Source organism: Centruroides sculpturatus, unplaced genomic scaffold (assembly GCF_000671375.1).
Source record: "Centruroides sculpturatus isolate CEXI.00-Female unplaced genomic scaffold, Cexi_2.0 scaffold244, whole genome shotgun sequence".
Classification (NCBI taxonomy): Eukaryota; Metazoa; Arthropoda; class Arachnida; order Scorpiones; family Buthidae; genus Centruroides; species Centruroides sculpturatus.
The window spans coordinates 747,624-761,068 of record NW_019384450.1 but is presented as its reverse complement, the minus strand read 5'-3'; the positions used below and the strand labels follow the sequence as shown (position 1 = coordinate 761,068).

The following is a 13,445-nucleotide window of genomic DNA, read 5'->3' as shown; positions in this document are numbered from 1 at the left end:
CACCACCTCTTTGGTCTCATTTTTTTCTAATTTATTTACCAAAGACATATCTTGTCTCAATATAATCTGTTAGCAAAACTTGTTTATTATTTCTATTTAATTCATTATAAATTTCTTGATACTGAGTAATGTTTAATGCACAGGGTGTGAAATTGAGACACAGTACAAAATGGACAATATCATTCTTTAAATGTAACTTGAAAGTAGCAATGACATAATTGCAACACCATAATAGTTAGCATAAACCTAAAAGTTAATTTCATTGATAAAAATAGTTCATTTTTAAAAAAGAAATATTAAAAATAAAATACTAAAGAGTATTTTAAAAAACCATATTAAACTGAAACTCTATTCCCCTCAGATGTCCCTAGTTTTGAACTGTTCTGTAAAATCCATTTGTTCAGATATGTGAGTAAAATATGTTAGAGAATGTTAGATTATACTCCATGTGCATATGCTTGAAAAGGTTGCTGCTGCCACATGGTGACAATACAGATCTCCACTGCCACATGGTCTAGATCATTGGGACCCTATTTCTTGGTCCGTCTGATCACCCAACATCATCTCTCTAAACTTTTTTCTTTATGGGCATGTCAACGATCATTCATATGCTACAAAAGTGCCAAGCACGTAAGCCCTGCAAACAAGAATTGCAGATGCCATTAACAGCATGACCTCCTAACATACCGGCCCAGATGTGGGCTTAATGACAAGATCAAGTACAAACTGGATATATAGCAGAAGCATTTGTGGAAATATACTGTTTTAACATAATATCTAACCTTTTCAGAGGCACTTTCTATTACCATTATCTACAGTGTTAGTCTCAGATTTCTTTTCCCAAAATTAATCCACAAAAATACACACATTTGAGGGGAATAAACATCCTTTATTTTTCTGGCTGTGTTAAACTGCAATTATGTAATTAAAGTACTATGTAAATAAAAAATCAGAGGTATTTTATGATTATCTGACACCTGTACCTATAATTATATATGATCATATTATTAGATCAAATATCTGTACATAATTATATTAACAAGCAGTCTTGATTTCAAAATATGAAATTATTTAGTTAATTTAAAATACAGTAGAGCGTCGATTTTCTGAAAGTCAATCATCCGAAAGAATTCCAGTCGGCAAATTTAAATTTTCGCCAGTGCTGTGGCGCTTCAATCTTTGGCTATGTCTTGGGCTACTCAAATATTTTATGCTTTTGATACTAAATTAACATCTGAAGTATAATTTTTTATTATTTTTATATTTTTCAATATATTTATTTTGTTTGTACAAAATAAAAAAATAATTTTTAACGATACAATAGTCTTTGTTAGGCTTAACATCGACGAAAATTCAACGCAAAGCAACACGCAACGGAGAAAAATTTCGACATCGGATACGTTAAACTATTTTTTCGTACGTAAATCAGTTATCCGGACAACCCCAGTCCCCAATTGATTTGGAAAATCAACGCTCTACTGTACAGTCATCATAAATAAGCTCATATAATATAATAAACACATCAAAATACAGAGTAAATAAATTAAAAATTTTTTGTGTGGACAAAAGATTGATATTAAAAATAAGCAACAACAACAAATTAAAATAATATGTTAAAATTACAATATGATTGCCACTAAATTATGTTTAGTAGAAAAAAATATAATTCAATATTAAAATGCATTTTATTTTTATTATTTATAAATATCAAAAACATAAATTTATAAAAATTAAAGACTACTTTTAAAAAATGATCATGCAAACAGAAGTTTACCTGAAGAGCAGTGAGCTGGCCTGGACTTGGCTGTCCAGGAGATGGTATTGCTGTTGTAGCTTCATCAGAAAATTTTGCTTTCTTAAATTCAATATTTTCAGTTTCTTCCTAAAAATATATTTAAGTTAAAAAATAAGAGAAACAAACCTATTAATTATTACTTTAAATAACTTTAGACATCATGTAATAAAAATAAATTCATTTTTCTAGTTTTTTCTTAACACACTGATGCGTCAATTCTAAACATTTAACTATCAAATATAATATGATGGAATAATAAAAATATTTTTCTTCGGATGTGTTTCAAGCATTCAAATATAAATAAAAAAAATGTGAAAACTTAAATAAAATTATGTTTATGATTTGAAAGTCTGAAAAATATTCATTAGCAAATGTGCACTTTTGCAAGTTTATCAATAAATGAAAAACTCAAAATGTACAAATTATACTTCATCTACAAAAGAACTTCTGTTTGGTCTGAGTGAAAACTGAATCCATGTTCATCAATAGCATTATTGAATGTTCTAACCATCTAAACTATTCATATTATGAGTTTTAGAGCAGATTTATTTTTCCTTAATATATGTTTAAAAAAAAAAATTATAAACTATAAAATACACTTAAAACAACAACTGAGAAGTAGGTTAATATTAATATCAAAAACACTCACTAACCAGAAAATCTAGCAATATTTTAAAAAACTTAATAAAAATGAATGTTTTTGACAAACTTAAATCCTCATCTTCAGGCTGAAAAGTAACTTGGAAGATAGAACATAAAGTTTGAAAAAAAACCAAATGTAGCATGATATTAGTTGCCTCCAACACAAGTGCTGTCAAAAATGTTCAGTTTTATTAACTTTCTTCTTAAATACTGCTGGATTTTCTGGTTTGGTGAGTGTTTTTAATACACAATACACTATACATTAATTAAAAAATAAAAAAGACATAGTCGTTTCCAAAAACTTGGATGATCATCATATTTCTTTTAAATGTTCCTTATTAAAAACTTCAGATGACCCGACCTTTCTTTTTAGGCTACGTGGCCGTCCTGGAAAAAGTTCCTTATAACATAGAAACAAACCAATTAAAAAGTAATAATTTTTTTTTTTTTAAATTGGAATTGATGACCTTACAATGTCTTGCTTTTTTTTCATCCTTTTCTGTTTGGGAGTTTCAAATCTTTATATCTACTGAAAATTTGCACTGTTTAATGCACTGTTTTTTGGAAACAACTATGTCTTTTTTATTTTTTAAAGAAAATTTCATCATCCAGCAAAAATTTAAAATTAAAAAAATACACTAATTAATTAATTATCAATTACAATAATGTAATAAATTTAACAAATAACAAAATATTAAAATTTTTTTAAACAAAAGCAGTTTTATATCATATTTCCATATACAAGAGTTGAATGAATAATAAAATATTCTAAGATAGCATTCTGACACATGTGAGGATAGAAATACACAACCACCACTATTTAATAGCTGTGTCTAGTCTACATGCACAGTCTCAGTATTATGTTGCATTGTTGCATAATAGTCAAGTGATAAAGGGGAGCTTAATCAATTTGGTATTGTTAAATCTTATGAGCACTTGAGAGACATTTATGTAGTAATGCTGGAAAGAACTGCCTGTTCCATGATAAAACAAGACTGGCTTCAATAATGAAATAGCAAAGAAAACTTAAAGATCAAAGTTGCAGGTTATTCAATAACATCATTATAGTCCAGATCTACTGCCACCAGACTTCTGGTTGTTCCAAAATTAAAAAAAAAAAAAAGTGTTGGAAGGTCAACACTTCACATCAGATGGCAAAGTTCAAGCTGCCATACAGGAATAGATTGAAGAAAAGCCAAAAAGTTTTCAAGTATTAAATGCAAAAGTGAATTAATTAATTAAACTTTTAGGAAAAGGTCACTGTAAACAGGTCTTGGAGTGCCATTTTCCCTCCAAAAAAGTGAGAAAAGTGAGTTGAAATACAGAAACAGTGAATAAAAAGTGTGTGTAATAGTGACAAAACAAAGTGAAAACATGGAAGGAAAACGCAACAAAATAGCAGTAAAAGTCTTTTTTTTTTTCTCTTTTTATTCTGTTACGGTTAAATACATTTTAAACATTTCTGTATATACTGTAATGCAGTAGCCATTCCACTATATCATGGATTCAGATATATCACATTTTTTTTGGTCCTCCAAATTTTAAAATACCAATTGCCATTGAATTTCTATTTGCAACAAAATACAGTATTTTTACCATTGTCCTTGAAACTACCACTGAAGGTGAAACAACAAATTCATCAAGTTCTAAATATGCAAAACAGGCAGATATAACAATTGTCATTTGTTTTAAATAATTATCTTTTGATATTAAAAATTGCTTATTTGTTAGTTTTAAGTATCATCTCCTCATTTACAAGTTTCTGTGAATTTGAAATTTCACACCTTTATGTAAATTGATGGTATTGTGTCAATTCACATAAAGGTGTAAAATTTCAAATTCATGGCATAATGTGTAAGGAAAAGATTTCTTTACTTCTGAATTTTTATACAGTAGTAACTTTATTTTGCTTTTTAGAGAATTTTTACTCTCCATAATTTTATAAATTTTGTTGGTTCTATTATATGTTCCATATTTATTTTTAAAAATTTTCAATTACATCATTTATAATCTTTACTGAAAAACATATTACATGAATTTTTAATAAGTGATTTATTGTGAAAATAAATCGCTTATTAAATACTGTATAATAAATCATAACTGATATTTTGTTTTTATATGGACAGTATTTGTCATTACATGTCATTGTTAAAGAAACAATGCTAAATGTGTGTTGATGGTATTGATGTTTATGTAAATGTTAATTAATATGATATAACCAAGAATAAAGTTCAACATTGAAAAACTAAGTTTATTTTATATCAAAAACACTTGCTGATGAAAAAATAGAGGATATAGATTGCATAGCATGTATAATCTGTCTAGTATAAGCCCCAGAATTTTTAGTACTCGGTTATATCGTACTTTTTTCTTTGTCTCCCGACAAGCGCGATATAACAAGAAGTTACTGTATTTCCATTTAATAATTATATAAACCATAAATACTTAAAAAGTATTTGGCATCTGTAATTATTCAGTAATGAAAAATGATGTTCTTTCATTCTGATTATTCTGGATGTTTTCAACTTCCTTCTTTTTTGGTTCCTCACGCTTTTGAACACTTTTAACACTAACAAGCATTACATGTGCTGCCCGTACTTTATTCATGTTCTTGCTGTTAATGGCCTTCTCCAGTTTTTTTTGTTTGCTGCTTTTAACAAAACTTGGCCTGTCGCATGTATTTCACTTTTTTCTACTTTTTCCTGGTTTAAGCACTCTTTCTGACATTGATGCTCTATCAGGAGGAAGTGCGCGGCATGAAATTGAAAATCCCCATTCCACATCAGCACTGCCATGAGAGAGGGTCAATGCCGATTTCACTAATTTGGCTACACTGGGATATCTATCATGATCAGAAATTGTTTATCTTTTGATGCTTTGAGACGTGTAAATATTGATTTCAAAATAAATTAATAAATCTGAAATAAACAGATTTTAAATAGTATAAGTATAATGTTTTATTAATGATTTCATAAATAACAAGGAACTTTTTCCTGCAGATGAATAAAGAGCAACATTGTTACAATGTTGTTAACCTTTTCGGAAGTGTGTGAAAATTTTTCCAGGCAGCAATCACATGTTTTACTTTTTACAACACTTAAAATTTACCAAATAAATTAAAAGATTCCATGTGTAAATATGAATTTACATTTTCGTTTACTTTTTTAGTCTCAATTAATGCACACTTATAATCTGCACAAGAGAAGAAATTAAAAAAATGGATATTTCACAAATAAAATAATCACACATTTTATGAAAATAATACTTACTACACAAAATAATTATACTTGTAGTCAATTTACAGATACATTTAGAAATATATAGACGTGATTAAACATTAACAATACGCTGTGAAATCATTAAAATAAATTTATTCTATTTAACTCAAGTTTATGAAATTATTTAAAGATAAATAAAGTAAAAAATATTCTTGTAAACAAGAACTCCTTAATCCAATTGTTAATTAAAACCAAATGATCTGCAAAATTATTGGGCTATAACAAGAATAATTAAATGGTCAGAAAAAAATAATTTGTCTAGAGTAGGAGGTTACGCTACTATCTCGTGTTAATTTTAATAATTATAATATATTGTTGCTCAAATGCTATTAAGTGTGACAAATTTAAACACTTGGTGTTTTTTCATCTTTATTTAGTTGATACTAAATAACTAAATAAATATTCAACTAAATAAAGATGAAAAAATGCCAAGTGTTTAAATTTGTCACACTTAATAGTGTTTGAGCAACAAAGAAATTACAAAACACGGTTTCAAATTATAAATAAAAAAATTATAATATATTTTAAATTTAGAAGCGGCAGCAGTGTTGTCAGCTTGAGAGATTAACCCTCGGCACAGCGTGTTTTCCCTACAAAGGAATTTTCTTAGAAAACAGCAAAAAACGTAGAGACGCTTAATTAAAATACTTATTTTTAATCCCCATAGATAGAAATGCAACTCTGAAGAACTAAATTTTGGCTAATAATGACAATGTGGCATGAGTACATAACTTTAATTGATATTGGCTCAATTTTGGCTTCTGAATTTGTAATGAGAGGGATTTTTTAAGTGCACGAAAGATTTTACATACATGAAAGGAATTTTTGTTTCCTATATCCTAACAACACTAAGCGGAAGTTGTAAAAAAATTTGAGTCCTGCTCAGGGCCGAGATTTTCTTCCAGAAAATTCTAGTCCGCTAGTCCAATAATTTGGCAGATCGTTTGGCTTTAAAATTATTTTTGATTGGTCTCACATCTTAATTGAGCATGTGGAAATGACCAAAAAAGTGAGAAAAGTGAGAAAATGACCTGAAAGGTGAAAAAAGTGAGTGACTCCGAAGCCTGATGTAAATGAAGATAATGTTGAAAAATGAATATGTATGATTAAAATAAATCATTTTTTACTATTTGTTAAAACTGGTCACATTCTAACTCCTCCCAAATTAATTTTATAAAAATAGGATCATATTTAACCACTGGGATCAAATGGAATTGTATACTATTTACAAATATCAAAAAATTACTTTAAATATTCCAATAATCTAAAATTACAAGGATTAAGGATTAATTTTATAAGGATTGTAATTCATTACTGAAGATATTGATTCGAGTTGTATATTAAAGAATTAAAAACCATATAAAGTATTCTTATACTTTGGAAACACAGTGTATTATCAAATAAAACAGAATTATTTGATAATGTAATATATTTCCAAATTTTAAAAATATATTGAATATTTAATATTAGTGGAATAAGAACAAAATTTGTTAACAACATTTTAACATACTTTTGTTTTTCTTTTACTCCTGTTTTTAATTTTCAAGTCATCTATTGTAGCAAATAACTGATCGGCCAATTTTGATGCTTTTGATTCTTCCAATAATTGTGATAATTTATCTGTTTAAATTTAAAATTTCATTAATTTTCAAATAAAGACTATAATTGAAATATAGTAAAATCACTCCTTACCTGTAGTTTTTCTCTTGTCATATCCAGAAGATAAACAATTCAGTGCAGCAGTTACGAGAGTTTGTTCTCGAAAACCAAGAAATTTTTGAACAGTGCGATCTATCCAAGGTTTTAGATCATCCAGATCTCTTCGTGATAAAGCCATTGCTGTAATAAATAATGTAAGTTTTTTTTAATATTTAAAATCATTTTAATCTCTTTTGTTAAAAGTAAAAATTAACTTAAATATATTTGAATATTTCAAATAAATTACATTAATGAATTTGACAGATTTTAATTTAATAATCAGTCAAATGTAAAATTATTCAATTATAAATATCAACTTCACAAAACCCATTGTACTGACACTAAGTCAAACAATCACCATAATTCAATTGGGCTATTAACATGCTATAATTATTAATTATAGCATATTAATAGCCTGATTAATTATGATGATCATTTGGCTTATTATTCAATTAATTAATTGTAATAAATTGTTATAACTTGCAATTTTGACTTTAGTAGTTCTTTAACTTAGAGTTATATTTTATTAGAAATTAGATAAAATTTCTAAATAAAAAAAGATGTTTAAAATTGATATGAATAGACATTTAGGTCATGCCACTCAAATTATAAACATATATTAAAAGTTAAAAAACAATCTGGTAATTTTTGGTAATTAATGATATTTTAACCACTCAACAGTGAGGGACGAATATATCCATCCAGGGTGATCGTGTGGCAGTGGTGCGGGAAGGATATATCCATTAAATTCTTTTGGGGTATCGCCAAAAACTAGCCAATAACTACCGCAAAAAAAAATTCACCTAAAAAATGAATTATGTAACAATAAAAAAAAACTTTTCTTTACTAGACATAACTGTTTATAAAATCTTTTCCCGAAATAGTAACAAGAAAAAACATGCGGAAAAATACTTTAAGAATTTCCCATGTTTATTCTCCACTACTTTGGAATAGCACCATACCTGACTATTCCACTGTTGAAAGGTTAAATAATATGAAAAATAAATTGACTGTCTCTAAATGAAGACTGTCTCTGAGTTGCTGATCCAGATTAGCTTATGAGTCACTTTTAGTTCATATTTATCTATATACAAAATACAATGGTGCCTTGTATAATGTACTTAATCTGTTCCAGGTGCACGTCCGTTAAGTGAAAAGTCCATTATATGAAACGCATTTTCCCACAGAAATGCACGTTAAAACATATAATTTGTTCCACAGCATAAAATAACCGTACTGTACCATAAAAAAAATGAAAATGGAGCAGTCACCAATTATGCCAAGTAGTCAGATGTTGTGAGGAGGAGGTGGAGGAACACTTTCTTCACACATTCATACAAATACAGACTTCTTACACATTGCAGCAGGTCTCTTTTTATTGTTTTTTAATCAGAGTCAGATTCAGGAGAGGCTACTGGAGCTTGCAGGGTCAACTCCTCATTCCATCCTTTGTTTTTTGGCAGCTGGCTTCTTGAAAAATATGTCCAAGGTGGTCTGTTTCTCTCTCTTCTTCAACACCTGTCGGAAATGACGGGCAAGGGTGTCATTGTAGAGATCATTGATCCTGTTGGCCTCAGCTCTGTTTGGATAATGAGTGTTGGTAAACTCCTTAACCTCTCCCCATTTGACAAGGAAGTTTTTGTCAACTTTCACTCCTTCTGATGATGTCTTGCTTTGTTTCAATTGAAATCACCTTTCTGTTTTTTTTAGAAGCCATGATTTGCACAAGACTTGAATAAATGTAAATACCCTGCACTGAGGTAATGTACGTAATAAACAAGGGAGCAAGCCGAATCCCAACGGGAGCTCTGTACTTCAGATATACGAATAATATATTCTAATAATACTAATATATTATAAAAATAGCAGATTGTCATTGGCAACGGCAAAAGAGTGGAAATATCACTCGCGCTTGTTCGCAGAAAGTCCATTGTTTGCTCATGTAACTGCTGAATGAAAAGTATGTTGTTCGCAGCCAGTCTGTTGCTCGAGTCAAGTAACGGCCAAACAGAAAGTCCGTTGTTCGCAGTGTCCATTATACGAGGCACCACTGTACCTAAAACTTCTACCCAAATCCTTCAAGATCAGTAGAAAAAAATCTAAACATTCTCAAAAGCTGGAACAGTCGATTAAAAATCTTCAGTGATCATTGATTGTTTTATATTGAATCATAAAGTAGATTACAATGAATAAAAAATAATTTTGTACATTTGGTACTTTACAGCAAAGCTCATTTTACATTTAAAATTAGTTTATTGGAAGTAGTTCAGTTCAATCTATAAGATGATGATAAACACATCTACTTGACAGTCATTTGAAAATTGGTAAAATTATAACTCTGAATGAAGTGGTTGGAACCTTAACATAGCCACAGACCACACCCATAGGAGGAAAAAGCAAAGGAACCAATGTCACACATGACCCCTTTCCAAGGTATATTCCTCCTAAACTGGCATACTGTATATCTGGAATTATGAAGATCCTCAAAATAAGGGATAAAATTTAAAAGTGAAAGAATCTGGAAATATTTCTCAAAACAATGCTAAAAATCAATTGTTTTACACTTTAATAGCAATAGCTAAAAGCTCATAAAACACTAGAAATACCATTGAACCAACTACTTCAAGGGAATATACTAAACTAGCTGTTACCTGCGGCTTCGCTCGCGCAGATTTTGCAAACAAACCCTATTTACATTCAATATTTCAACAACCATAGTAATTGTTATTTAACACCTACCGCTGAGAATGATGAGAATTGCCGAGAATCAAACAAACTGTTTTTAATTTGATCAATTTTCTGTAATGTTTACAATCATTCTATAATCGAACCAATATGCAAAAAGAAATTCAAATTTAAAATGGTTTGAACATTTGGTTAAAAAATCGAAATATATAAAAAATATTTATAACAATGTCTGAAATGTTATCAATTTAATACCCGTAAGTACTCAATGAAAACTAAACGTAATTAAAAACAAAAAAAAATTGCATCTAAAATAGTACAGTAGAAGCCGTTCTTCGGGTTAAGCCTTAATGCTCTCCGTCTTCCCCCCGCGAGGGGGGAATTTTGAAAAATCCCTTCTTAGTGTGCATTTTCATGAGGTACCCTAACTGTGTACCAAATTTCGTACCTAAGTTCTGGAATTTTCTAGAAAAAACTGAAACATTCTCATTGAAGCGTCACACATTTTCGAAGTCAACCACTTTCAAACCCCATATCTCTCACACCCTTATAGCTATCGAGATGCAACCACCATAGTGCACGATGGGAGACTTGGGGCTACTACCACACAAAAACACCATTCATGTGCAATGTGTAGTTTTGGCTGCAGAGTGACGTATAGGCACAAACACGTCCATTTTTATATATAGATATAGATAATCCTGCAGTTTATGTTGGTCAACATTGACTGCAAAAAACAAACAAAACTGAAGATGGATTTCACTATGCAGAAAAATATATATACAATATACCAGGTAACAATGTTTAGACAGAAAAGAAATTAAATTGCACGTGCAGTTCTGTGGTGGCACTGGTAGTCCACCAGTGAGATAGTGATAAAAAGGTAAACAATTAAGAGTTTGGTGTTATTTTAGATATAGAGGGCAAACAGCAATAGTCCATGAAAAACCAGATTTTTCTTATGAAAACCTCTTAAAGTGGGCAAAAATACCACAGAATTGCTCTGCAAGTGGTCCATAACATTCAAGAATCACCCGAAACCATCTCATGTGTATAATCACAAACTTAATGCAAAAACTTGAAAAACTGGTTCTATCCTTGGTGCCTGTAAGGGAAAAGTTGGTTGAAAAATTACTGCAAGGACAAAACATTTGGATATATCACGAGGCCCCAAAATCAATCAACAACCTCAAAACTGCCATTGTTAAAGCTTTCAATAGTCTCCATAGCAATATTTTGCCAAAGGTCATTCATAACTATTCCACGTGTCTTCTTCACATCATCGCATCCAGAGGCAGTCACTTCGAAAACCTCATCAGTCAAATGCCTTTTATTTAAAGTAGACACTTAACAGTTTTATCATTGTATCTGTTACAATTCTCTTTAAATAAATTATTTTGTTTGTCTGAACATTAATCGTCACCCATATACCTATCATTGTCTTTAAATATCAGTCAATGTTGACCGATACATATTATATACTTCACCGTTGTATGTTGCAAAGGGTCATATACACAAAAACTTCTCTAACTCAAAGCTCCAAGAAGCAGGAAAACACTAAGTTACAGACAAGTCAGAGAACAATAGAGTGAAAAATGCTAATTCTGAATAGATTTTGTATTTTTACCTCTCTTGCACTATATAAAGAATCTTTGACAGATGTTTTAAACAGCCCATGTAATGTCTTTCGGAAAAACGTTCAGCATAAATAATGGAATCAAATAGTTTTGCAGATACATCTTGTGGCCTGAAACATCATCTGAAATGGGTGTTCTACCATAGATAAAACCATCTGCAAAATTTCACAAAAATCCAATAAGCAGGACCACTCTGAATAGAATAAATGTTAAAATTCAAGTTGAACAAGTCAAAAGTAACGTAAATCGGTGTCGGAAACAACGGAAACCTCGGACCTGGAGACATTAAATCCGGATGCTATTCCATCAAGACCTACCGAGTGCTTCATTTTCTTTGAGTTAAAGAAATATTCAAGTTAGAGAAGTTTTACTGTATAGATCACAGGTTCCTTTGACATTTTTTGTTCCCACAGGGGGGTCGCCACTCCCCCTCATTCGAAGCTTGAATCTTACCTTCATTTCGTTATAAACTCGTCTGTAAAATTGTTACCTGTGAACAGGGGAACTCCAGGACTGTGGCTCCCCCTGTACGACTTTCTAAAAAAATAAATTGGTCCTAAACAACTGTTTACGTAATGTTTGTAGTCTACAATTTATTATATATTTTGATGATTAACACTAGCTCTTAATCTCGCGTAAATTCGATATTCGAATTCTAAAAGCTCAAAATCGATCTACGGACGTGTTTGTTTGATACATTCGTTCATTGCACTTCAGGGTTAAGTTTATTTACATACATTTAACGAAATATAAGGCTTTATTAACTAAAATCTATCGTTATTAACGGCCGAGGATAAACGTAACAAAATTTTAATTACCTGACGATTCAAAATGTTTGTTTAATCCAAAATTATTACGGTGAAATAAAGTATTACAGACGATCCGCCATTTACCTATTTTTTCCACTATCCGTCACTAGATGGCGCATTCCGTGATCGTCTGCCACTTTGAATATTTTTAATTAAATAAAACTGTGCCAAAACATCTTAAAATTATTTATATGCAAATTATTTTATATCACATTTAAAAGTTTGGTGTTATTTTATACTTCTGGAATCGAAGACTTGCTTGGGATTCGGGTAGCGCAAATGGCAACTGCACCGCACGGCAAACGGAGGTTGCGCGTTCAAGCCCTGGTCAGTTCTTTTATTCCAGAATGTTCTAAATTATTTATTAATTTATTAAGAATTATAATTATTTAGTTAAGAGATGGCGTCTAACGCCTTATTCTAGGGACAAATTACTTTAATCATTTGATTAGCCAAATTATAGCCCGATCTTTAATTTCAGTAACGTAGCGTTTTAATACAACATCGAACTAATGCTTTCGACCTTACCAAAGGTTCTTAAACTTCAAGTTCTTAAACAAATTGTATTCCAAGGTTTTAGTAATGATGTTTGTTGGTACTAGGGATCCCGGGTTCCCGCTGTTTATTCCCTACAAGAAAAATCCTGGGAATTTTTTTCTCGGAAAATCTCGCATTTCAATAATAATTTATCATGTCAGGTTTTCTTTCTACCATTTATTATACGAAAAGTTGCATTTTGAAGACTCACCTAAGAGAGATATTTTGAGGTTTCATGCTGCATATTATTACCTATATTTTTAAAGTCTTTACTTGTTAGTTCATGTTACATCTAGGGGAGCATTCGTTAATAGCAGTTGCTCTGCGTCTCCGCTACTATGGGAGTGCGCTACTGTTTGAAGGC

At 30.3% G+C, this 13,445-nt stretch overlaps 1 protein-coding gene across 4 annotated transcripts in view; it reads right to left on the bottom strand.

Moving 5' to 3' along the window:
- The window catches only part of LOC111620548 (U4/U6 small nuclear ribonucleoprotein Prp3-like), a 42,829-nt gene extending 30,162 nt beyond the window's left edge, over window positions 1-12,667 (bottom strand). For 3 of the 4 annotated variants that reach the window (XR_002755932.1, XR_002755933.1, XM_023362479.1), the window contains exons 1-4: window positions 12,554-12,667; window positions 7,408-7,554; window positions 7,226-7,335; window positions 1,775-1,882 (exon numbers count right to left, since the gene is read on the bottom strand). Coding sequence is in view for 2 of the 4 variants with exons in the window: in XM_023362479.1 (XP_023218247.1) it covers window positions 1,775-1,882; window positions 7,226-7,335; window positions 7,408-7,552 (363 nt within the window). In the remaining 2 variants the exon portion in view is untranslated. Of the gene's footprint in view, window positions 1-1,774; window positions 1,883-7,225; window positions 7,336-7,407; window positions 7,555-12,553 lie in introns of those variants that run through there. The other variant, XM_023362480.1, reaches the window with a different exon arrangement.
- Between the last annotated feature and the right edge of the window lie 778 nt (window positions 12,668-13,445).